This window comes from Rattus norvegicus, chromosome 18 (assembly GCF_036323735.1).
Source record: "Rattus norvegicus strain BN/NHsdMcwi chromosome 18, GRCr8, whole genome shotgun sequence".
Lineage (NCBI taxonomy): Eukaryota > Metazoa > Chordata > Mammalia > Rodentia > Muridae > Rattus > Rattus norvegicus.
Window position 1 is genome coordinate 59,629,222 of NC_086036.1, and position 27,788 is coordinate 59,657,009.

Sequence of the window (27,788 nt, forward strand, 5' to 3'; positions counted from 1 at the left end):
CGGATGCTGGGAACCAAGCTGCAGTCCTCTAGAAGAATAACGAGCATCCTTAGCCGCCGAGCTCTCCCCCAACCCTATCCTGTTTATTTTTGAGATGATCTTTCATTGTTTGCTTTGAGTTCTTTTAATGGATGTAATTGGTCTGATATCTATTTCTCAATTCTGAATACAGTATGTATTTCAAAGCCTCAACATTTAGAGTAGCTATGGACGGAACGTATTTAACACTTAAGTTTAATTACTTCTAAACTTGATCACATTAGTGCAACTTTGGGGGTAAGGATGTTTTCCATAGCCTTTGTTTTTAAAAAAACAATATTGATTGAGAATTTCATACATGCACACAATGTGTTTTAATTAAGAGCACTTCCTATTGTTCCCTCTCCTCCAATTTCTTCCCTGTACCATTTCTCCCCATAGAGTCGTGTGCGTGGACTTGGGTAGTATCTGCTGGTCTTGGGTAGTCTCTCAGGGACCCCATCTATCACATAACAGACGCTCCCTCTCCCAGCAGCGTTTAGTTGCCAGTAGCTCCTCAGTGAAAAGTGAGGCCATTTTGGTAATCCTGCAGGGAACTTTATCAACTTTGACCTTTCGTGTCCTGTGGCAAGTGCAGCAGTCCTTTTCACTTTCTCCACCTGGAAACCAGGGTGAGGTACACACTTCTCTCCTGACAGAAGGAAGCAGCCGAGGAGGTTCGCCCTCACCGAAGGGACTTGTTCACTCCATGATCTTGTGCTTCAACACACGGCCTTGCTGGAAAAACTTCACTTCCAGTTACCCTTTTTTTAATTTTAAAGCTTCTTCACTCAAAAGTCTTTGTGTATGTATTCCACAACAGTAGAATTTTTGTAGTACTTTTGTTTTATGGAACGATGAGAGGATTGGAAACCTTAAGGAAGTAGTAAATGAATACAAAGTATAAAACATATAGAACTATTAAGCTAGTATAGCGAGACAGCACACAGATGCTATTAAAAATCTTTCTACTGCTTGGACAGTATATGGAAGGCTGAGAGAACAGCAAAGAAAGCTTAGACTCTGGAGTACATTTACCCCAAACAGTGGCAGAACTTCTGTGTTATATTAGTTTCTCTTTTAGAGTAGGAAAGCTTGAGAAAGCATTGTTCTGCATTTCTTCTAGGTTTTATTTTGAGGGGGAGAGGTAAGTAGAGAGCAAATGATAGTGGTGCCTGGCAACTGACAGGTCAGATGCAATCTTTTCTGTCAGGAGTAGCAATAATACCTATGTGGATTTTATTTATAGTCATTGTGAAGAAATGTGCCTCTGTGTTATAATAAAATCGTATAGGTGCTAATGAGAAAGGAATCTCATACAGACGCCTCCATGTACAATGCCTCACAATTTTGAAGCAATTTCTAAATTTGTATGAGCACTGTAAGGTACACTGTATCATTTACTCTAAGGACATAAATCCCACTCCAGTCTGAGTACTCTAAGCTATATTGTACCATTTACTTTAAGAAAAGTGGTACCCTCCAGTGAACTCAAGCAGAAACATTACATCTACTTTGACCTAAAATTCAAAATGATACTAGGCTTACTGGGGTCATATACACTCCGATGCCATTTTATAATGATTTAAGGAATTGCCTTGTTACTTTGTAAACCAAGTAAAGAGAAGTAAGCATTTCTTCTGTGGTTATTTATTTATTTATTTATTATTTTATTCTGTGTTTTTATGAATGTGCCTTGGTACTATCAAGTGGCAAGGAGAGAAAATTGTGTAAGCTTTTGAAACTATTTTAAAAATGGATTTAATTGTGCATACGTATGAAAAGGGGACAGACAGACAGATGTCCAGATACAGTGTGGAAATGTATGTGTGGCTATGTATAGAGGCCATAAGAAGGCATCAGGTCCTGGAGTTACGGGTGGTTGTGACCTATCCATTGTGGGTGCTGGGAACTGAACTCTTGAAATCTGATCATCTGCCAGGAACAAAAAAATGCTGAGCCATCTCTCCTGTCCCAGGAATTGTTTATAATAGTGTTCTACCAATAAATGAAGATGGGATATCAAAATGCAGTTATGTTATCCCCCAGTGAATCACCAGACCTCGACTACAGTTCCTAACCCCACCCTAAGACAGTCAGACATGACCTACACTTCCCCTTTGTAGGACACACAGATTAGAGCATCTGAAATACTGTTGGAGACATATAATCATCTGAGCCAGACCCAAGGAAACTCCATGGTGTAAAGGAGTTGACAGTAGGTGGAGGATGAACTATAGATTTCAAAATGTAAGAAAGAGAGATTTGTATTATAATTAGAAGAGACCATGAAAATAAGTTATGGAAAGAGAGAAGAAAAGGAGAGGCAGAAAAGGGGAGAAGGTAGGTAGGAAGGGGGACAAAAAAATGGATACAATTATAACTGATAGTCTATTTGATAAATCTAAAGAATTGATTATTATTCCAGATGTGATAATAGTTTTGTGGGCTATTGTGTGTGTGTGTCAATATGAAATATCTATAAGTGGGACTTGTTGCAAAGTAACTCAAGGTGCTAGATAGAAATGTGCCAAGAGTAGTTAATTTTTTTAGCCAGGTGAATTTATTGCTCACAGTTTAGGAAACTGGGACATTTGTCATCAAAGTGGCACAAGGCTTGGTGTATTATGAGGACTTGTACCTCATCGATGACACTTTCTAGTTTGTGTCATGTGGTAGGAAGAGTGAACAAGATTTTTTGAATCCTATTTACTAAGGGCACTGACGTCATAATCACCACCCAAAGGTTCCGACTCTTAGCACTTCCACTTTGAGATTAGATTTAAGCACTTTCAGATCACAGCATCTTGCAGGTGGACCGTGTGTGATGTGCGGCATCTGTGCTGGTGGATAATGTGTTACTTGTGCTCTGTCTGCACAAGTCGGTAGGATGCTGTCTGTGCGCCATCCACACGGTGGATACTGCTCCGTGGGCAGAGTTTTGGTCCTTTCAGGAACCATGACATCTCCTTGTTGCTTCTCGGGTGTGCTTGCTCTCTCCCTGCCTCTGTGGTACAGTTCGTAAGTGAGCACTTGACTGGGATTGTTAGACCCCTCCCATAACTGAGCAGGGCTCACACTGAGCTCCTTTACTGTCTCGGAGCAGAATTGATCTCCCGTTCACATTTGATTCACCCTCTACAGATTTTGAAAGGAAGAAAAATGGCATTGCTAGCTCAGTTAAACTAGGCTGGAGTTAATAAGGGGCAAGCTGGAAACCAGTTGCTGGGATTTCTGCTGCCTTTCTCTGCCGTGTTTGGCTGTGCTGATGCAGTCGAGTGTGGGTGGGTGAACAGCCTTCAGCACCCTGGAGGTGTGGATGCCCGGGTTCTGCTGTCCGTATGTGTGGGGTGACTCTGTAACAGACTGTTAAAACAGCATGTTACTGTGGCACTGTCAGGAGAGGACAGCTGGAATGCTTCATTCGGTATTTCAGACATAAAACCCCTTTGCAGACACTGTACAGAACTGTGGCTATAACCTAGATAATATTTTTGTGTAAACAATGTACCTAATTTGGACAGAACCCATGATTGTAGGTCAGGAGACTTCATTCATTCTGTCAGTACCAATAATATGTTGTGTATGCTTTCTGGGAATGAGTTTTTTTTTTTTATCTCCCTAAAAAAATGAAACTAGTATTGTATTCCTCACAAAACTATTTTCAGAATAAATGAAACAGTGCATGTCAACACACAGTACCGTGCCTGCTGCCTACCAGTCAGGGGACAAATATAGATGGCTTTGTGCATTTTTCATTCCTTTCCTCCATTTTACTGTGTCTTCCTTATTGTTTGCTGAAATGGTTTGCAGTATTTTTGAAATACAAGTGTCCAGGAAGTTTTCCACTTTAAAAAAAAAATTCACTCTAAAAGCTAAGTATAATTTACAATTAAATATGTCTAGGCTTGAAGAAAATAAAAATAGTTTAGCTAATTTAAAGAAGGTAATGGAAGGAGAGTAGTATGATCTATAAGAGCCTGCCCTCTGTTTGCAGAGCACAAATCCTCCAACTCCGAATGGACCGAGGACATAAAACCTGACTTCCTCTTGATCACAATATAAAACTTCTCCAACCGATATCAACTCAAGAAGCAGGTGTTATCCAAATAACTGTATCTTATTAGATGAAAAGGTGTGTGCGCCAGTGCCCGCCTTCAGTACCATACAGTTCTCTGTACTTACCCAGTGATTTAGCCAGTAGATACAAACGTAGGGTTTTCCTCACCTGAAAGCATATGCAGGAGCAAGGTGCAGAGTGAGAGAAAATGCCTGAATTGTCTGAAGTACATTGTGAATTTTACGGAACTGTGTTTACCCCCCTAATTCTGATACCTTCCCCCTGACGTTTTAAACTATGGTTGGTGCTATGTCTTATTCTCAAGTATGTGAGAACAGCACAAATGTTCATGCACTTTTGTTCTGATATAAATTCCTGTCACATATTCCTAGATACAAGAAAGATTAGGTTGTATTAAATCCATAGGTTAACAATATTTTGGTGATCTTATTTTTAATTATTGATCCTAGAGGATTTAGACTTTTTTTTTAATAACAAGGGGGTACTATACCCTGTTTCAGGCTTTACTTAAATGTCAATGACAGTAAAATAACAGAAAAACAAATTTCTTAGTTTGATAACATTGTTACTTCTTTTATGTCCATTAAAAATGAAGACTGGGTTGTAGTGCCTTTTTTTATGTTGAAGAATTAATTTATATATAGCTTGCAAATTTAGTGAAAAAGAGCTATATTTGAAAGTTGTTTTTAACATTAAGATTATACATTAGCCAATACAGTGAAGCATCTAATTGTTTCCTGTCCCTTCCAAAATTACTCAGCCTGAAAAGATAGCACATATTGATTTACTGTATAGTAAATGTTCAATTGTCTCTGTTCCTCTAACACACACACACACACACACACACACACACACACACCCCACTTATGTACACTTCACGGAACTGCATATCAAACCCTTGCTTTCACTAGACATCACAAAATAAGGATGCAGTATCTTTATCCTTTGTAAACGGAAACGGTATTAAACCCTCAAACAGCAGTGGTGGTGCAGGCTTCACATGGAAGGTCTCTCTTTGCTTTTATGATCAAAATTAAAACAAATGTCCAAAGGCCAAGCACTCATTCCCTGACAGTGTGTTATCAGCCTATTTGTGTGCACATGTAACAGTCTCTACTCCCAGGCACCTGCGCATACTGTGAGACGCAATGGCAAAATGTTGCATATGCTTCATAACGTCTTTAAAAATTGATATAAATATTATGCAGATTGTAACCACTCTTTCCCAGGCCTTTGCTTTCTTTTGGGCGAGGGCCACTGAACCAGAAAGCGGGGTTTTAGTCACATGCTGAGCTCTGGATTCCCAGCTGTTTAGGTCTTTGTCGTCCTACCTGTGATTTTTCTGAAAGCACCTTATTTTCCAGCACAGACTGAGCTACTGGCTTTAATTGTCTTGACGCTAACTCAGTAAAGTCAGTGATAGGTTCCAGCTGAATTGTATTAGAGAACCAGCTAAAAGGCGGTCTCTGAAAGCAGCAGACTCCAGAAGTAAGGTTCACTGTGGGCATTTTAGATTCCTGTTAAATGAGTGTAAATTGTCACCTAGGATTTTAGCCTGTAATGCTGTTTGCTTCAGGTATTTTTGAGGTTGACATGGCTTTTCCTTTGTTATAGCTTATGTCACTAGATATATTACTGAGTGCCCTTCTGTTAAAAAATAGAGAAACTTGAATATTTTAAAATAATTGGACCTTCTCTATTTGAACATTAATATCTATGCCTAGTTTAGCTTTTCTGAGCTCCTGTAAGCGCTGACACCTTGCATGGTAGAGCTGAGGAGGAAGGCTACACCGGAGCCTTCCCATTAACACAGCCACCACTTCTAGGTTAGATAATGGACTCAAAGGTTAAGAGCAGAGGATTTCAACAGCTCCAATCAGCAGGGCCTTCCCAGGGCTAATTACCTCTTTACTGCACTGACTCTAATGTGACATGTTTATTGCTTTAACTAACAACTCATTAGCTTAGTTGATGTTTTTGTCAATATTAATTCGTTCATTTAAGCCAAGTCAAAGCTTAAACAAAGATGTCCAGACTGAGAAACGGGCAGCCAAGTGACTTTTGTTTGCCCATCTTCCCAACCCCTTATTCTCACTCACTAAAATGAATGCTAAAGTGCGTGTATTGAGAAAGTCAGTATTTGTCCCTTTCCTAGCGCCTAGAAAAAAACCAGAATGTTCTTCTATGCGGACTCCAGGCTGCACGTGCAGCTTTCCTGGTCTTTAGCAAACGCTGAGGGTAGAGCCTTGGTGGTCTCCACTGTCTGTGTGTGAAAGGTTAACCTGCAGGGGCTCTTTGTTCCGGCTCATGCTCCCCTGTTATTAGGAAAGAGAACAAGGAGTCTTTCAAAGGATTTTATCCGCCACTAGGTCATCATAAGCTTGCTTTAATATTTATCTTGTAGTGAGAGTGTTACTTCCTTAATTATCTTAATGAATTATTTAAGAGAAGATGCAATTTTGAGGTCATAATGGAACCTTTCACCTTTTTGTCATTCTTTTTGTGTGGATTTTCCACTTTGCTTTTGGTTAACATTAGTATTTGTTGGAGACGTTCATCAAAGACTGATTGGAGTCTTTTTTTTTTTAGATCTTTTAAATTTTATTTTATATGCACGACTGCTATCCCTGCATATTTGTGTGGGTTCCTTGGGTTTGCCCATTGCTTGTGGAGGTCAGAAGGGAGCTTGGAAGCTCTGCATCTGCCTGGCACTGGAGTTATAGATAGCCTCGAGCCACCATGTATATCCTAGACTGAAACCTGGGTTCTTCATAAGACAAAGAAGCACTCTTAACCACTGAGCACCTTCCCAGCCCCTGCTTTCGTGTACTCTTAAATAATGGTTGGATTCTTCTTATACTACAGCTGTGCAAATGGGCAAGCGTGCTCCTCAGGCCGAGTAGTGACTTCAGAACCCAGGATTTACTTGCAAGTCCCCTTCACCAGGAGTTTAATCGCCCCCGGATGACAGGAAAGGGTTGATGTGCCATTCACCTGTGGCAGCGAGTGTGGACAGAGTGGACAGGCCAGGGTCCACATCTTGGAAAGTGATCCTCTGTAGGAAAGGCCAGAGGAGGCTGAAAGATGAACAATCCCAGAGGTGGCTGATACAGAACACTAGACCAGAGTGCTTGAATCTCACCAGAGCGAAGCCAGATGGACACCAAATTATTATCAGTAATCACAGGAGCCATTGTCACAAGAAATAAAATATTTTGCTTTGCGTGACTCTGTATACTCCATACTGAAAACTGACTACATTCACCTCTAGGTTTCTCAGCTAACGCTCTTTCCTGATGCTACCTGAGGCTCTTCCACCTTCCACTCTGCTGAAGCCTTACTGATGTCACCAGGAACATGCACAGGGTCAATCCCATTATCACGGCTTAGCCCTGTGTCAGTCTCTGTCCCCTGTGTCAGTTCTCGCTCTGCTGGAACCTGAGACTTCCTTCTCTTGGTTTCTGAAACACCGACTTCTCTTACCTCTTTGGCCATCCACACTGTTTTGGTATTTAAAGGTTCTTTTATCTAATGATTTTCAGATTTCTAATCCTAGCTGTAGTTTTTACACCTAAACCCATATATCCAGGGACTTAGCTGACAACCACCCTGCGATCAGCAGAGCTAGTGGGCTGTAAGGCACTTGGTAATTAAGATGTCCACATGAGATTTGCTGTTCAAATATTCTACCATTCCTTCCAGCAACATGCTCTTACACAGTGTATGGTAATCTCAGATAATCAGACACTTCACCCAGAGGTTGTGGTCCAGCAGGAAATGCTACAGGCTTCCACCAAGGAATCCTCTCTGATAGGGGCACTTTGGGAAGTTTTTTTAGCTGTGGTGGGCTGGGAGGCTGGCAGCATTGGAAGTCGGGAAGGTCCTTGAGAGCATCGGCCAGCAGCTGGTGCTGACAGGCAGGCATGTGCGAACTTAGCGATGGGTCCAGAAACTCGATGGCTGAACACACACATCTCAAACCCCTGTTGCCAATGAAAATCAGTGCAGTGAGTTAATATGCCATGCCTGGGCAACAGGGTAGGGCCATCCCAGGGCTACCTCTGAAGTTTTAGTTTGGACCTTGGTCCAGAGGGCCTTATCTTTGTCTTCCAGGGCCCAAAGCTTAGGGATGATTCATTAACATAACCTCAGCACTGGTGTGTTGAGATGGAAAGCAGAGACAGGAGTGTTCCTTGGCACCTTGAGACAAGCTGACTTGCTATATGCAGCCACAAACAATGAGACCCTGTCTCAGACAATGTGGAAGGCAAGGACCTACACCCAAGGTTGACTTTAGCCTCCACAAGTATGCCGCAGCACATATATAAACAATGCATACATATATAGAGGGGTGAGAGGAAGAAACACAGAAAGTAATGTCCAAAACTAAACTCAATTCCTGCCCCTACCTATAATCAGCAGGCAGACAGTGATCTTCCTGCCCTTACTTGTTTGGCTAGGCTAAATTCTCAGTCTCTCTCTCTCTCTCTCTCTCTCTCTCTCTCTCTCTCTCTCTCTCTCTCTCTCTCTCTCTGTCTCTCTCTCTCTCTCTCTCTCTCTGTCTCTCTCTCTCTCTCTCTCTCTCTCTCTCTCTCTCTCTCTCTCTCTCTCTCTCTCTCTCTCTCTCATAGCCAGTCCCAGAACCCATGCAGTTCTGTCTGATCTGTTCTCCCTTGCTGAACCTTTGGAAGCTTTACCTGCTCTTCCCAGGCTCGCCCTCCCCCTGCCCTGTATGATGTGCTCTTTACATAGCAGCTTCTGCTTTCCACTGTGCAATGGGATAAGGCCATTCTCCTGGCCAGAATATCCACGGTCCCTCACCGGTCCTGCACAGCCCGTTCTGTGAAGACTACTGTGCTATATGATGCTACCCTCCGTCTTCTCCACTGTCCTGCAGCTCTGCTGGTTTTCAGTGTCTTAGGTGTCCAGGCAGGCACCTTCCTCATGCTCCTTCCACAGCAGTCATGTGTTTCTCTCACTCTCCCCTGGCCTTTGAGTCATCCTCCGTCCTCCTGTCTCTGGCACTTCTAGGCTCCTGTGCTTGTTTTTCTGCCCATCACTTAGTAGTAGCTGATGTGTTTGGTTCATCTGGCTCTTATAGAAGTGTTATACAAGCCCAGGATTTGGGGGCCTGGGTTGAAAATAGTATCTGGCTCATTGCTGGTCCTCAGTAAAGACTGTGTATGAAAAGGTAATTTAGCTACTAAGTGCACGAACCAGCCCTTAATTGTGGTCCCCTTCTACCCCTTCTTCCTGCCCTCTCATTGATGAGCCTCTCACTAACCCTTCACTAACCCTGCTGAGGAGAGAGTAAAGGAGTATTTGGATTGGCCAGCATTCAGTGGGTTACATTTTAACAGAGTCTGATCTTGCAAAGGTTTGCTTCTGTTGTTTTAGTTCTTCATTGCTGACCCACGGCTCTCCAACTACTGGTACTTCCTACTTCTCTTAGACAGAAGGCCGTTCACACTGAGAAGTAAATACCTTTCTGTTTGTAGGATGGCCAGAGTATCTTATATTCTAGTGTGCTGTCCAAAATGAGTTAACCAAAAGCAAAATGAGACTATGTGATACAGCTTTGTTAATTCGACATTCAGTAAGACAAGGGAAAAAATTAGACTTTCTCATGGAGACTTTGAATTTGAACTTTATATTCTTTTCATTGTAAGAAAGGAAACATGTAATTATTTTAATTTAGGACTATTTTGGTTAAACTAATGTAAGACTAATAAGTTTTAAAATATTCTTGCTAGTTCTCCAACAGAGAACTCTGTTCTTAACAGACTTCTTTTATGTTTTAAATCAGAAGAAATGATGACTTATTTTTTAATGTCATACAGCAAGTAAAAAGGACTTCTGAGAGAGGGAAGGAGGGAGGGAGGAAGAGAGGAGAAGAGAGAGAGAGAGAGAGAGAGAGAGAGAGAGAGAGAGAGAGGTGTTTGCCTTTGATTTGTTTTTCAGACAAAGACTCATTACACAGCCCTGGCTGGAGCTCACAGAATCCCCCTGTTTCTACTTGCCAGGCCTTGTAGTTAAGGTGTGTAGCAGGGACATCCAGTTATAAAAGTCTTAATTATTCTCTACTTACAATAACACATCTCACATCATCTGTAGTCAGGTACCTGTGTGGAGCAGAGGAATAGAATTCTCTTGGCCCTCTGCCATCCCTGTTCTTTGATAGACATAGCAACTGGGAAAAGACTTCATTCACTAGGTTATACTTTGAAATAAGTGGCCAATCATTATTTATTCATTTTGCACTCTTTGTAATGGCATAAATCATAATAAATTCATTTGGTTTAAAGTGTATATAATATGCTCTCCCCTAGGAATGTCCCTGTAATTGAGCTATTAATTAAAGTATTTTAAGAATATGGCCCTTTGTCCCCTCTCTGCTACTCAGACCCAGGGAGTTAGCGACTGTTTCTTCATTCTGAGGACACCAAATGAGATTGTCGTGACTAGGACTGTTGCCTGGTGGAAGTGAGCAGAACCTGATCATTAGGTTTCCTTCCTGTGGCTATGCTGGTAGCATCCCATTGTCTCTGAGGGCATGTAGAACGGTTCTCTGGAGGGCTGTGGTCATTTAATTTCCACTTGTTAAAGTATGGTTTGATGCTCACTCCTGTTTCAATTTCTACTTCCTAATTTTTTTCTAGCTAATATTTTCCCACCAGCATTAGTTGTCATAAAAGCCAAGTTTCTACCTTGAAACCCAGAGTAGCTCTGAACTTGATGTCTCCTCCTGTCTCTTACACGGTCCTCCCCTTGGTCTGCAGCCTGTAGGCCTGCCCTCACCTTCTAACACGATGCTAGCTGCTCGATGACTTAGGACAGGGAGGCCTAGATACAGCTTCAGTGGCCACAGGTGTCCTCAGAGGTCTTCCGGTTCCAAATAAGAAAGGACAATAACTCTCAGGCAAAAATTACAATGAAAGAAAAGGCCAGGCCAAATGTCATCAGTTTCATACTCTTATAAGGATCCTCTTTTGTTTGTATCTTGGTAGGATCTGATCCATCAACTGTGGGAAATCAATACATGGAGAAATGAATATACAGAGAAACTGAGGTGCTGTGCTATCATGTATGGCAGGCAGCTGGCTGTGTGGGGTGGCTGTGTCCTCTGTGACCCAAACGAGCATGCTTTTCTACATGTCTGTTGTATTTGTTATATTCGCTGTGAAGAGCTGAAGGCCTCACTCTGAGACTCAGGCAGTGGGAAAAGGGGACATAGTCATCTAAAAGGAGTGGTAAAAACAGCACGATGCCCATAGGCACGTATAACTATAGTTCTTTTCAGATGGTGAAGTGTTTTCATGTAGTATTGAGTATATATAGCATTCTTTAATAAATTGAGTCTGTGCTTTGTAATAAATACATGTTGCAGAATACAGATCCATCCAGCATTTTTTGTAATATCATTAAAGCACAAATGCTTCAAGTGCCTGTGTTCTAAGATTTGTATATTTATTTTTGAAAAGCCATTGTAACTAGCCAGATGCTACAAATTACTAAGGACTGGTGGGACTTTTTTGTTTTTGGCTTTTCTTGCCGGTTTGTGATTGGATAGTATTCCTTGTGCCAGAGCAGCGAGTGAGCCATGTACAAGCCTGACCCTTTAATCACACCTTCACTCGCTGTCTTTGTCTCAGCCTTTCTCTTGCTTCAGCGTTCAGCTGGTAGAGCAAGGTGTAAATATTTTCTTGCACTGTTGCACTTTTAAAAACCACTAAGATTAAAGTTGATATCCTTCAAAACTAAGAAAGGTAAAATAACACTAAAATATTAGCTATTGATATTACTGTTGGCTGCAGGTTGACAGAACTTTCGACAGCCAAAGGCACAAAGTTAATTGTGATTTATCCAGTGTTGGACTTCTGTCCATTCAGCTTTGATTTTGTTCTTGTGGGCTCTGTGTCTGTGTACACTTGGCCATGTGATTGTACATTTGGGCACACGGTGGTAAAGACAAGCTGCATGGGAATTCTCTTTATAATTCTACAGGCGGGGAAAAACTAAGACGGCCATCCTTTGACCTGGACTGTGGCTACAGATTGCAAAATATAAAGCAGAATTTCAGTCTGTGGTGAGTTGAGGTAGAGTTCCTTGGTGTGTCCAGAGCCAGTGGCTAGGAGTCAGGCTTAGTATTTGTTAATCAGAGAGAGAACATTTCTTTTTAGTTTCTTACAACGTCTAATCTCTCAAAGTAGCTATGTTTTGCAATGTTTTAAACACTATACACTAGTAAAATTTCTAAAATTACAATATTTGAGGAAATTAAGAACTGTTTCAAGTTTATTTTTTGTCTAATATAAATTAGAAAATACTATTGCAGACATAATTTTATTTAAATTTTCTGTATTCCTCCCCTGTGTGTCCCCCCAGTTTGCTGTTTATTTATTATGTGTCCGTCTTCCTACAGTTTCACTTTTCTTATGAGTAAAATTACATTGCATGTATGCACCATATTTTATTTATTATCTATTTAATTATTATTTAATTTATTATTTATTAATTTGTTCCAAGAGATTCCAACAGATTGTTTTGAGCGCTTACTACGTTCGCTAGCTGGGCAGTGCACTCTGTAGCATAGGTGCAGTCCACACTTGAATCTTTCATCGGAGAAAGCCACCCTTGTCACTACTTCACAGACAAGGACACTGAGACCCATGAGCAACTGACGTCCCAGTCTAAAAGTTAGGAAAGCACGGTTAGCCTCTGTGTGCCTCTTCCTCAGAAAGTTGTATGGTCTGTGATTTAGGAACTGCTTTGTAACTCCCCTCTGGAGAACAGACCGAGACTCTTCAGAGTTAGTGTTCTTAGCCTCAGGTGGCAGCATTTGCCTTAATCCCACCACCTGGGAGGCAGAGACAGGCAGATCTCTCTGCCTTTGAAGCTAGCCTGCTCTACATCATGAATTCCAAGACAGACAGACAGACAAGGCTAGGATAGAGAATATCTGTCTCAAAAAGCAAAGCAAAACAACAATACGAAGAAATAAATTTATTAAATTGCCATAATGTCTAGTGGTTTTCTTTTTGAATGTCAGAGTGCACTTTGAACAGGCCTTTGCAGTTAATGGCCACTGAACATGGTGAGCAACCTGTCACAAGGCTTGGCCTTAGCTGTATAACTCAGCACAATCAAAGCTAGGTCACTTGATCAGATTTAGAATTATATTGTGCTACTTTTATATTTGCAATATAAATTCGTGTAAAGAATGTTACTATAAATGGTACCAGAATGTAGAAAGAAATCTTACGTGGTGCCTTCTCTAGCCCTTCTTCTGACATTACCTCTAAAGACAAGTCTTACTGAGGAAAGTGTTTGAATATGACCTGTGATAGATATAATTGAAAAGTTAAAATTGTTAAAATCCTACATTATTTGAAACAGCATTTTTTGTGATACTGAGTTGAAAGTAGCATTATAAGGGAGCTAGGCTATTCATGTTTTTTCTTTCTCCATCTTTATTAACTTGGGTATTTCTTATTTACATTTCGATTGTTATTCCCTTTCCCAGTTTCCGGGCCAACATCCCCCAACCCCTCCCTCTCCCCTTCTATATGGGTGTTCCCCTCCCCATCCTCCCCATATTACCGCCCTCCCCCCAACAATCACGTTCACTGGGGGTTCAGTCTTGGCAGGACCAAGGGCTTCCCCTTCCGCTGGTGCTCTCACTAGGATATTCACTGCTACCTATGAGGTCAGAGTCCAGGGTCAGTCCATGTATAGTCTTTGGGTAGTGGCTTAGTCCCTGGAAGCTCTGGTTGGTTGGCATTGTTGTTCATATGGGGTCTCAAGCCCCTTCAAGCTCTTTCAGTCCTTTCTCTGATTCCTTCAACGGGGGTCCTGTTCTTAGTTCAGTGGATTGCTGCTGGCATTCGCCTCTGTATTTGCTGTATTCTGGCTGTGTCTCTCAGGAGAGATCTACATCCGGCTCCTGTCGGCCTGCACTTCTCTGTTTCATCCATCTTATCTAGTTTGGCGGCTGTATATGTATGGGCCACATGTGGGGCAGGCTCTGAATGGGTGTTCCTTCTGCCTCTGTTCTACACTTTGCCTCCCTATCCCCTCCTGGCTATTCATGTTTTAATGTAGAAGTAAGTATTTGTATATAACTATTATATAATTAAGCACTGAAGAATATACTATGAAACATTGTAACCTAACTTTTCTCTTGAAAATATGGAGCTAAGTAAAATAAAAGTTAAAAAATCTTTTATGATTTTATTGTTCAAACCTTTTTTGGGGAAAAAGTTGAAGTATACTAATATTTTCAAAGTATACTTAATATTGCGATTTTTATTTTTTAGGCAAGGCACTGACATTTCTTCTGCTACAGCCACCAAGTCCCAAACTTCCTCCTCATAGCACCATCCGGAGAACTGCCATTGACCTGATCGGGCGAGGGTTCACCGTGTGGGAGCCTTACATGGACGTGTCTGCTGTCCTGATGGGGCTGCTGGAGCTGTGTGCAGATGCTGAGAAGCAGCTGGCCAAGTAAGTGCGGAGCCAGCGGGTCAGCACGCGGTTATCAGAAGAAGTTGTTGAAGGCGTTGATTAGCCTTCAGAAATTTGCTCAGTCAGCAGTAGATCTACTCGGCATAGTGGTCATGCTTATAACCACAGCTCAGAATGCCAAGGCCAGAGGATGGTTGTAAGTCCAAAGGCAAACAGGGCTATACAATGATACCCTGTCTCAAAACCTTTAACAATACAGACAATACAGAACTCAAGAGAAATGTGACAGGTAACCTTGAGACAGTGAGTGACCTGTGACATAATCTTCAAATTGTGTTTACTACACCGTGAGATGTTACCGACGAATGGTTATATAAACACTGTTTGTAAGGACAATGACACACATACATGGCACTAGAGCAAAATATTTATTAGGAGAAGGTGGAGCTAGACAATCTGGAGAATTGTTCCTCTGCATTCCTGTTCATTTTTAAATTAACTTTATTGGAGAGTTTCTTTTGCATATCGTCAGGGACAGGTTAAATGAAGATTGTAGTTGAGATGGTAGGATGGCTCAGCAGGCAAAGGTGGCTGCCACCAAGCCTCATGGTCTAAGTTCAATCTGGGTCCCACATGGTGGAAGGAAAGAACCAACTCCTGCAAGTTGTCCTCTGACCTCTACTGATGAACTGGTGCACGTATACACGTGTGCACGTGCACACACACACACATACACACACACACATACACACACACATGCACACACACGCACGCACACATGCACACACACATGCACACACACACGCGCGCACACACACGCACACACAGACATGCACACAGACATGCACACAGACATGCGCACACACACACATGCACACACACATACACACACACGCATATGCACACACACATGCACACACACACGTGCACACACACACACACACACACACACACACTGGAATGCATTACATTTAAAATACACTATAATGATCATTATAAAAATTTAGAGGGAAATGTAACCTGAAAGAATTGCTAACCTGACATGAGTGGAACACAGTCTTTGTGAATTGTCTGGGAACCATGGCAGTAAAGGTCGACATTGGTGCCATCTAACACCCAGTCTCTTGGTTCCAGAAAAACGTGCCTCTTCGGGGTGTATTATACAAGTGGCCTACAATTGGTGATTATTGTCACAAGTAAACTGACGATGTAGTGCCATCATAGCCACCTAGTTCCTAATAGTGCTAACCCAGTAGACACCCTTGTCTATTAAGTAGTTTCTCCCCATGCCCCTGTCTGCATGCCTTAGGAAACGCTGCATCCTTTCCTAAATTCGCCTGTCCTAGATAGTTCACAGAAGTGGAGCCTTGCATCCTGTGGACTTCTATGATTGACTTCTTTCACTTAATCCCTCTTACAGAGTTCGTCTGTGTGGTAGCGTGCTTCACTGTGTTACTTTGTTTTTTAGCCAAGTTCCATCCTACTTTTGGTGATGACATCTTGTTTATCTGTTCATGTGTGTCTATGTGAGAACCTGTTTTCATTTCTGAAGTGGGATTACTAGTACATAGGATAGTTCTGTGTTTAAGAGTTCCAGCAGCCGCCACACAGCTTTTAATGGTGACCGAATTCTCGTACCTGCCAGTGCTACACACACAAGAGTTCCACTCTCTGTCTCCTTTTTAAAATATCTCATCTTAGTGAGTACAAAGTAGGAGAAAGTCCCTATCTGTCTCATCATGCCTCTCAATGACATGCCAATGTCGTCACGGTTGACTTTGTAGAAAACTGGAGTGAGCTGCTCTTTGCTTCATGGCTGCCTTCCTTTATGCCATGGCCCCTCCAGTTACAGCATGCTGGGGGCCTGCTCTCTTTCTGCTGGGTACAGTGCTGTGGTTTTGTCTGCAGACTAGCTGTCCATGGCAGTGCCCCCGGTTAACTGAAGGAGGAGGTGTTTAGTGCAAACCTAGCCTTCAGCTTCTCTCTCTTCCCTCTGGGCACACCTTCTGATCTCACCTCTAGGCCTCCCTCACTGCATGACTGGAAAATAAAGTATCTCTTTCGGAAGGCTGATGCTAAATGAGTTTATGTTCACAAAGAGTTTAGAGGAGTGGTTAGTACATCCTAAGTGTTTCAGTTTGTTTCGAGGTGAGTATGATAAGGCACTGTCCAAAACCTTTAGCTTCCTGCTGGCTTGCTGTTTTGAGCCCAAAAGAGTTCACAGCACAGACTGTTGCTTCTGAAGCTCTCTTCATTTGTCTTGGGAAGCATGCAATCTCGAAATATGGTTTGTTTTCAGATCTGACCAAATACTATTTCACAGTTTCACTGAGATAAGTCAGGGTACAACCTTGAAGCCAAAACCATCGAGGAATGCTGCTTCTTCTGCTCTGGCTCTGGCTCTGGCTCTGGCTCATGCTCAGCCAGCTTTTTCCATGACTACCTGCCTAAGTATGGAATTGCCCACAGTTCTCTGGGTCCTTCTGTATCAGTCAGCAATTAAGGAGATGCCCCATAGACATGCTCACAGGCCAGGCTGACGGAGTCAGTTCTTCAGTTGAGATAGCCTCCTGCCAGGTGACTCAGGTCGTGTCAGGCTGAAAATCAAACCTAAATAACCAGGACATTGAGAGACTGGTGATGTTACTGTGGCAGCTGCTGTGTAAGTGGGGCTGTTTGTGATGACCCCAGTGTTCAGAAGATTACAGACTTTATAGATCATTGGCCAGAATGGTTCTGATAAAGGGGACAGCAGATAGTTCTCAGGTGACTGTTGGAATTAGGAGGAAGTGTTAGCCCAGAAGTCTGCACCTGTAGTCCAAGGCAGCCATCTTTGTGCAATTCTCCAGAACTAATTTTCTACCTTTAGCTTCCTGCTGTTATCTGCCCAAAAGAGACCACAGACTGCTGCTCCTGAAGCTCTCTTTGTTTTCTTGAGAAGTGTCCAATATTTTAATTATCTAAAAATATGGTTGTTTTCAAATCTGACCAAATGCAATTTTACAAGTTTTTATACATATTTTGTGCCCTGGAAGGTTTCATTTTAGTTTTAGCATTTACAATTTTGTTCTTTTTAAAATAAGTTTATTTTAAACTTATATCATCAAAGTAAATGTGTGTGTGTGTGTGTGTGTGTGTGTGTGTGTGTCTATATATATATGCTCTATCTACAGACAGTATGTCAAGAGACATAAATTCTATAGTTTTCAGTAGGTAAATCTTGGTATTACGTCCTTTCTGTCACAAAGATTAGTATGACTTTTTCTACAAAGCTCTGAATAAATGAATGTATCAGCGTGTAGCCTTGAGGAGTCCAATGTACTTTTCATCATGATAAATTGCATAATAAGCAAGAAAATGTTTGCTTATTAATCTCTAACAAGATTTAGATTGAAAATGGCCTGTTACGTCCGTGGCCTACTTGGTCCTGGCAGGAGCTCTGAGATGGGGAAGCAGAAGCACAGCAGAGCAGCAGGGCACACAGCAGCTTAAAGGTGATCTTACCCTCCCCACCCACCCCTCACACCGGGCTGGGGCGGGTTTACTGTGCACACAATACCCGGGCTCCAGGGCTGCACTGCCCTGCTTCTGTCCCTGGTGTCAAGCTTGCCATGGGAAAACGCTTTACATGGGACGAGTGCTTAGCATTTTAGTTGATACTTCTGGAAAGAGCACAGCAAATATTTCCTTCTTTATTCTTACAAGATTATGAAGAAAGGCTTGGGGAGAACAGACAATTCAGCCTTGTTCTAAAGAACATGCATCACAGAGGAGTGCTCCCTCCCTCTCTTCCAAAAACTGACATTTCCTGTCAGAACTGATGTCTGAGTTTTCCCACAGCACTGTCGGAGAGTCCAGGTCAATGGAGGGCGTTCTCAGAATTCAGCACACCTTACTCTAGAATGTGGGCTCACCTCTGCTGTCTGATGAGGAGCAGCACTTGCTTTCTGGCTTTCTGGGTGTTTACTGAGGGGTACCTGTTACCTAACACTGACCCTTTCACACATCAGTTCCTCCCAGTTTCCAGCAGAATGAACACGAAGATCCTGTCTCCTGATTCCAGGACTCCGAGGGGTTGGAGTGGGGAAGGGGTGGACAGGCCTGACGAGATGAGTTAGCAGGAGCAGTGGAAGGTGTGCCGGGATTCTCACATCAGAACATTGTGTGGAGAAGAGCAGTGGTGCCCAACAGACCAGCCACAGGCCAGGGATGGCCTGTCTTTAAACAGAGCCTGAGTGAAAGTCTCCCTCAGTCTGACCTATCCCAGGATGCAAACTGGGATTCACCCAACAAATACACGGCTGCTCCCTGCAGTTGTCTTTGGGAAGTGGAATGAAGGTTAGGCACAAGGTTGATTTAAGCTTTTACTTTAGAAACGGGTTGTAACTGGAAGCTCCTTGCTGGGCCACCCACTGTGTAGTGTACACTAAGGTGCATGGATCTGTAGGTTCAAAGAACAGTCTTCAGCATTGATACTTGGGAAACTGGGATTCACCTCTTAGAGCGCTTAGTGTAATTAATAAATAATTTGGGAATGGACTCAAATGGCTCAAGGTCAGTTTTATTAGTTTAAAAGAGAACCCTTCTGGCAGACAAGCTGTAAACATGCAGCTCCCTGGAGGAGAATTGGGGGTGGGGCGGTGGGTGTCCTGTTTACGCTGTCGGGAGGTCAGACACCTGACAGACAAGCAACCACGTGGCTGGGAGGGAGCTTTAGGGAAATAGTAAGCAAGCCTAAAATGTTTGGGAGTCCCAATGTGTTAGGGAATGCCTGCTTAGAAAAGCTATAGGAGGAAGAAAAGGGAAAGGCAGTATTGTGAGTAATTCAGGAGAGTGGGCAGATCTACAACAGCTGTGTGACTGCAAACAGTGAGCTGCTGTTCTAAGGGTTCTGGGAAGGAAAATTATGGTATTCTCTTAAAGCACTTAATCTCTTTACCCTGGCTTACTGTGAACTGTCTTCCTAGGGGTGACCTCTTAGCTAAGTGTTTGACCTGCCAAAGCTGGAGCGCTAGTCCCAGGCCAGAGTCTGTTGTCTTACAAGAATGAGATTTTCCTTACTGCTTGCTCTAACACTTGTACCTCTGAAGGAGTACCCCTAAATTAGAGGTCAGAGCCCCCCAAGCTTCTGGGCTCTCTGACTATGATGAGGCAGTCAAGGGGCTCAGGGACATTTTGGGGTTTAGTTTAGGAAAAAAAATTATCGGTTACTTTTCTTGGAAGTCTTTATCCTAAACTGCCTACCTAATTTCTATTTCCTGTCGGGCCTTTATCTGCTTACTCTGCCAGTTTGCAGTGCTACTCAGGGTGGACCGCTGTGTTTTCGTGTAGGTATACAGAAGCCCCAGGCAGTAAACATGATGTTCCCCATTTTGCAAGTGCACACACCAATACACAGTATATGAATCTGTGAGAGACATCATCCTTGTTCTCTAGATGGTAAAAAAAATGACTGGGTTTAATGTAAGATCTAGGTGACTCCAAAAGCTAAAGCCATAACATAATTCAAAATCCTAATGCCTGCGAATTAAAGATATCTGAAGTAAAGCTTACAACGATGGTAAGGGCGGAATTTCAAAGGTTCCTTTGGGTTTTATATTTACCGAAATTTCCATCAAGGATCTTGTGTCTTATAGAAATTTAAATTTTTGTTTAAATGTTGCTTAATTACTTGACTTTTTTTTTTTTTTTTGCCAACCTTAACAGGAGCCATGCTAATCTTCTCTGTGTGGTTCCAATTTTACTATATATGCTACCAAAGCCAGCACTCATTAGTGTGTTGGTAGACAGTGATGGTATCAGTAAACTTTTAATAAAACTGTACTTTATAACCGACAGCCTCCATCAGCTGCATCTGGCCCAGTACACTCAATATGCTATCTAGTTTCAATATATTAATCATAAAGAGTGATGGGTGATTTTTTCCAAGGACTGGCCCACCTCTCAGGACCCTCAGCTCCCATTGCACAGCCCCTTACTTCAGGCTTATGGTGTTTGTTTGGTAAGTGAGCCACAAGTAGTGTCTTTTCTGAGGATATTTTTAAATGAACGAGACTAGTCTGTTTCTTCAATGTGAACCGTATAATAACATACTGAGGCTGTCCTTTTTCTGAAATAACTGATGAACCACCTAGTTAATTGTAATAAAAATTAGAGACACATAGTTTTTGTTTTGCTTTGCTTTGTGTGGCGAGCTTCTCTTTTAAAGATCTCTGTGGGTCTGTACGCACTGATAAAGTGTTAGAAATGGTGCGTAAATTCTACTTTATAGACAAGTAGAAAACTCCTGTGCTCCTGGAAGACTAGACTCCTGCCAGGCTTTGTGTGACCTGTGATTTGGATTCCATTTGCCTAGGTCACGGTGTAGGCTGTTATTGAGAAAGAACAGTGGAGCGCAGCCCAGCTGCTGAGGGGCCCGTGCCCATCATGTGCTGGACAGCTGAGGACATGAGCGGATTACAGAAAGCCTATTGCTTTTAGGGTATTGTCACAGCTTACCAAACACAGACAGGGAAACAGAGCTACGAGAAGTCTCGAAACTTTGGTATACAGAGAAGCACCATACATTGGCAAGGTTCCTTAAAACTATATAGAATTTGAGAGAAGGAATGAGTAGTTTAACTCAGTCATTTCTGTTAACTTTGAGGGATAGAGAGAAACACACTAAAAATGAAAACATGCTTTGGAATTCTATATTGGACAATTTTTCTGTTCTGAAAAATTCATTTATAAGGGTTTATAATCTGAGGAAAGCCCTTTACATAGACAGAGTTAGAGTAGTTTTTTATTTTCTGTAAATATATGCAGCTAACATGTTTAGAAGAGTAGGAAAATTTTCCATCTTTGAGCTTTGGAAATGAATCCTACCTTGAGTTAAAAAAATGAAGCTCTAGGCTTTGGTGAAACTGGCTCAGTATGTACTCGCTGACCAGTGATGCCCAAGCCAGGTGCATCCCCAGAACCTAAGTAAAAGCAGAAAGGAAGAAGCAAGTCCAGAGTTGTCCTGTGACCTCCACAACATGTCATAGCATGCATGTGCACACACATGCATGTGTACACACACGTACACACAGTAAGAAGCAAAAATATTTTCAAAAGTGAGGTTTCACTTAGCACAGAGGAGCTGCATATTCCTTGTTAAGTAATAAACAAATATGAACACACTAGTGTTCCCAAGAAAGCGTAGGAGGGAAGTCCTGGTGTTATGTAATTAAGTATGTACTTAAAACAGTGTTAGCATCCTTTGTCTTGATGGCGACTGTTTTCAAAGCCTTGTTAGTGATGGCTAAGATTGTAGGCTGTTTGCAAAAATATTAATGTTTTCCCCTGGAATATATCCAGACAGCGTTCCTTAATTTGACAGAAGTTGGCATCTAGAAGTTTTAGATGGTAATATTTTACCACAATGTTCTTTCTGTAAATTTTAAAATGATTTTCCTGAAGTGGAATAATCTTGGAATTGGATTTATAAACAATCATGAGAAGAGTGAGCTCAGCCCAAGGGGACTGACTGTTTCTGTTCATGTTATTTATCTACGGTGTCGCTCAACCCTGGGGTTCATGATTGGAAAGGTGGAGGAACATCAGGAGAAATGCTGAGTAAGACAGTCTGTGCTCTCCAACTTCCTTAAAGTAAAGACTAAAACCAAAGGCCTACTCTATTGGGCTGTAAAACAAAGGGTTTACACAGCAGCCCATGGGCAGGGTCAAGAGAACAGAGTAAGGCTAAGTTTCCACACAGGTTCCAGAAACAAACGAACAGTCCTCTCCCTTTCATCAAGGTAGAATCTCACAGTAAGATTTGTAGCACACACATAAGAGAAGCCTGAACACGTACTGTGGGGTAAGGTGAGTCAGGTGCACATAAGCCAAGGCATGCTATAGCTGGGTGACTTTGTAGATCTTTGTTAAGCCTTCTGAGAACTCTCTGTACTGATTTTCTGAGGCTGTACCACACCACACCGTCAGAGAAGAAGGGCACATCTTCTTTACACATCTTCGCCAGCATTTGTTGTCAGTTGCAGTTTTTCGTCTTGGCCTTCTGACTAGGGTAAGATGAAATCTCTAAGTAGCTTAGATTTCACAGAACTGGTTGTTAAGACATTGAGCATTTATAAAGATATTTCTTAGTCATATTCATTTCTTCTTTTAAAAATCTCTGTTCATATCCATAGCTCATTTTTAAATTGGCCTTTGTCTTCTTGATTCTCTGTGTTTTGAGTTCTTTATACTCTGGAGGATATTCCCAGCTCTGAATCTTTAGATTTGGTATACAGTCTGAAGTAGCCACAGAGGCCATAAAGTCGAAAGGGACCATAGTGAGAAACAGAAGGAAGGAGCTCTAGACAGGGTAAACAGTACAAAGGGACTATGTACATTGTGCACATGGGGCGGTCTATAGGCACAGCTCAACCTTTCCATGCTCAATGAATTGTATAGGTGTTCTCTTTTCAGTGGGGCCTTACTGTCAGCTTTTGGAGAGAGGCTTATTGTCTTGGCAACTGCCTGCACTATTTAGGGATTTTCCTATAGGATCCCCTTGGCCAACAAATCAGTTAGATGTAATGAAATCCTGGGAAGGACTGGAACTGGATGCATCATTTGTTGATGAGATGCCCAGTCAGGTCTCTGTCTCCCCCATTACTTGGCAATTTTATATAGATTATAGATACTGTATTAGGTTTTCATTCTAACCCTCAAATGGTTCTTAATTTTAGCATCTCCATGTTTCTGCCCTTGTCCCTTTCTTCACTTTCCCTGTCCACTTGATTCTCCCATTCTAGCACCCCCATCTATCCATAACTACCTATTCTATATCCCTTTCCAAAGGACATACACTATATGCCCCACCCTACTCTCTCTCCCCTATACCTGACTTCGGTGGTTGTCCAGACTGTAGCTGGTATCACTGATCTAACAGTTACTATCTGCAAACACATACCATATTTGTCTTTCAGGGTCTGGGTTACCTTACCCAGGATTGTTTTTCCTCATCCTATCCTTTCTCCTGGAGTTTTTGCTTAACAATTGAATAATACTCCCTTATATAAACATACCACATTTTCTTTATCCATTCTTCTGTTGAGAGACATCTATGTTGTTTCCAATTTCTGGCTGTTATAAATAGAGCAGCAGTGAACATGGTAGAACAGGGGTCTATGTGAAAGGATGAAGTATGTCCAGCTGGGGCTCTGTCTCCCCCATTTCTTGGGTATAGTCCCAAGAGAGGTGTAGATGAATCTTCAGATAGAGTCTTATCTTCCTAAGGGACGGCCACACTGATTTTCATAGTTGATGTACACATTTGCCTTCCCACCAGCAGTGAAACCCTTGTCACCATGAGCCTCCCATCCCTTGTGTTATTGATCTGAGCCTTTCTGGCAGGTCTGAGATGAAATCTCAGAGTAGTTTCACTTCCCCTTTCCCTGATAGCTAAGGAAGGATGCTGGACATTTTTCTACGTGGTCCTCGGCCATTTCAGTTTCCTCTGTTGAGAACTCTCAGTTTAGCTTTACCCCAGTTCTTATTGGCTTGGAAAGATTCTCCAATGGTAATGCAGTGTCTAGTCTAGAGGACATAGCTTCTTCATTATACCTGGAAACTTAACTTTTTAACAAGGTGGCTGATCCCAAGACAGTGGCACCCTGGTTCCTAAGCAGTGAGTCTGACTACCTCTGTTAGTCCTGCTTCAGGCTCCTCCTCAAGTGATCACTATCACCAAACCCAAAGGGCAGTGTGAAAATGTGTTTGATTCACTTTCTTTTCCATTGCCTGTGACTTTTCTTCAGACTGTGCCTTTTACCAAACCTGTATATTTTCTTACTGTAATAAGTTTGGTAATTCTCTCAAATTCACATGGTCTTTTGCTGATGTGAGAGAAGGCTAATGTAGGGCTAGGCCTTTGCTTTGAAGTGAGTGACTGATCTCTGTCCCCTTTGCTTTCTTTCACTTTATAACTGCACGATATCGGTCAATACAGGAAGCATCTATTGTGCACATACGGCAGAGCTAAGACATGGTAAATGTGAGTATTATCTGCTCTGCTGGAAGCCAGGCAGCTCGGCAATCCTGCTGGAAGCTTGGGTCACAGATATTTACTCTGACCCTGGGTTCTGGGATCCAAATCTGGTCCTCGTGATGGTAGAGCAAGACATTGATACCCTCTTTAACTGCCGAGTGATCTCTCCAGCCCCAAGACTTCTAATTTAGCTGAATGTGATCTTTAGCAGAATTTTATGGGTCCTAGTTCTATCTCTTATTATAATTCATCTCCTTTCAAGTATTATGGTCAACTCAACTGATAAGCATATCCTGTTCTTCATTTAAACCACTCTTGACATTGAATAAAACAAGTGAAACCCAGGTATCTCAATAGATCCCGACAAACTGCTTCTCTAAGCAGTCTAGCCACTTAACTAAAGCCATTTGGTCATGTTACCAATTCATTAATCTAGTTCACCAGTGTCACCATGCCCCTCTACTCTTTACTTTTTACAAAGATCGGTGTTCCTGAAAGACAGTAATCTCCCTTAAGTACAGGGATGCATTGTAAGACTCTGAGTTGACTCAGGAAACCATGGTAATCCTAGACCTTTTACATGCAATGTTTTTCTTTACATATGAACCTGTGATATAGCTGAACTTTTAAATTATGTGTTATAAGATATTAGAAATAACAGTTAAACTGAATAGTCATAACATAGTGCTATAAAGGCTATGTGAGCATAGGTCCCCCCCACCAAATAGCAAATTGTACCGTATGTTTCCTGGTTGGTTTTCTCTGGGTGGGTGTGGTGTCTGTGTGAAGAGACGAGTAAGATGTACCGTGTAAGCACGGGGATGTGTTAACAGTGTTATGTGTTAACTGAGGGCTGCCAGCGCGTACACACTGCTGATACCTCCACAGTGTCCCAGCACAGGTGTCTGCACGGACCACATATACTCAGTGTGTACTCGGGACACAGGCTGGCTCACTTACCAGGCATCCGCAGCATGAGATACCAGCACACGACTCTGAGTTTCATGCCGTTTAAAATCTATTCATCATTGCTAAAATTTCCCATTTCATACTTTTAGGAACCCTGGGCAGCAAATAGGAAGGGACCTTGGCTCCTCACTTAACATTCTCTGAGCTGGTTTTTCATTTATGGAATTTCTTTGTTCCAAGGGGAATGTTGGGTGCAAATGCAAGCGGACATGACACAGAGTGAAAACACCCAGACCCTAGACGGTGTCTAGTTCTTTTCTTCTGTGTTAAGCTTTGCTAACGTGGGGTGCATCCCCCAGGCAAGCGATTTGTCTTTTCCCTACAGCCCAATTTTACCAAGTTGATTTAAGTTTGTTCACAATGAGTTAACACACACACACACACACACACACACACACACACAGACACACACACATACAGACACACACATAGACACACACAGAGACATAGACACACACACATACACACACACATAGACACACACACAGACACACACACACACATAGACACACACACATACAGACACACACACATACAGACACACACACAGAGACACACACACAGAGACATAGACACACACACATACAGACACACACACATAGACACACACACATAGACACACACACACATACAGACACACACACATACAGACACACACACATACAGACACACACACATAGACACACACACACACACACACACATCACACCTCCTGCTTTCAGTATCCTCGTCCCCTAGTCAGATAATTTGATGAAAAATAAAATACAGGGTATCCAAACTGTTTAACTACTTTAGGGGCTTTTAAAGAAATTCACCTAAAATATAGATTTGTAATATGAATTTACCAATAATTATTAAGCAGTCCACTCCAAAGCACTGCCGCTCAGGTAGTGAACATGGCCTTGCTGTATTTGAAGTGGTAAAGTGTAACACAGGAGAGAGACCGGCCAGCTGCATATCCTGTTTTCTACTCTCTCCTGCTTGGGCTGGGCCAACCCAGGAGCACTAGGTCGAGCAGCCCACACCTTCTGTTTATATTTGGTTCAGGATATAGGTTTATTCTCAAAGCTCACTTTTATAATATATTTTTAAATATCAGAGAAAGCCTCTGTGTACTCTTCTCATCTGAGTCCATACTTTGTAGCTACCCTCAGCTATATATTGTCAAACTTTTAAGCCATGGTTCTCAATCTTTCTAATGCTGCCACCCTTTAATACAGTTTCTCATGTGTGGTGACCCCAACCATAAAGTTATTCCATTGCTACTTCATACCTTTATTTTTGCTATACATAAAAATTTTGGTTGGTACACATATAAATACCTGATATGGAGGATATTTGATATGTGACTCTGTGGAAAGGTTCAGCCTCCCACATGGATTACAACCTGGTTGAGAACCACTGCTCTTCAGCAAACAGTGCTCACTGAGTGTTAGAGCAGTGTCAGCCATCAGTTTACCTCCTAGGTGGTTAAGAATAACCATGTGACTCACCTCTATTTCAACTAAAAACTAAGACAACCATTCTTAGGTTAACTATAAAGAGACAAACTTTCTGAGAATGGTTCGTAATCCAGTTTATACATACAGGTCATAGATTTGTTTAAAATATATTCAAATGGATCTTCATATATTTAATAAGTTAAAATTATTTAGCTAGAAAAATTATAATGAATGTAATAAAATTCTTTCTTTGCATAATTAATATGTGGCTCCTTGGCTACATTTTAGTCAAAAGTCTGTGTGTGTGTGTGTGTGTGTGTGTGTGTGTGTGTGTGTGTGTGTGTGTGTAAATATATGTATATATGTGTGTGCATATGTGCATGTGTGTGTATAGACACACACACAAAGTGAACTTAGTGATAAGGCTGCTGCTTTCCTATGTCAGACATGGGAATGCATTGTCTACACCGTCGTTTCAACTCCCCATGTTCTCGCAGTCTAGGAAAGTTCACCTCAGTATGGACACCATTTCATGAAGACTGTTTGCAGACCTTCTCTCTATTAAGAAAATTAGCAGCACCAGCTCATTTTTGTTGCAATGCTGAGTGTCAGCAGTGCATGTACTTGGTGGTTTTTCTGCAAGTCCTGGTGTGGGCTAGACCAGGACTGCAGAGCTTTCAGACTGAAAACACGGCCAAGTAGCTGCTTTTGTCATTCTCGGTTCCTATCACAACTTAAGACAGGGATGAGTTCTGCTTCCTTCCTTGACAGAGCCTCGGTTATAGTTTTTTAATTT

The 27,788-nt window shown here is 42.0% G+C and overlaps 1 protein-coding gene and 1 non-coding gene across 6 annotated transcripts in view; one reads left to right on the plus strand and one right to left on the minus strand.

The window, feature by feature from the left end:
- Positions 1-27,788, plus strand: part of Wdr7 (WD repeat domain 7) — a 283,068-nt gene that overhangs the window by 193,489 nt on the left and 61,791 nt on the right. For all 5 annotated transcript variants that reach the window (XM_017601032.3, NM_023975.2, NM_001395078.1 and 2 more), the window contains one exon: positions 14,416-14,602. In XM_017601032.3, the coding sequence (XP_017456521.1) occupies positions 14,416-14,602 (187 nt within the window). The remainder of the gene's footprint in view (positions 1-14,415; positions 14,603-27,788) is intronic.
- LOC120098442 (U6 spliceosomal RNA) lies at positions 20,226-20,331 on the minus strand. The gene has a single exon (XR_005496601.1). It is a non-coding gene; the product is annotated as a U6 spliceosomal RNA (small nuclear RNA).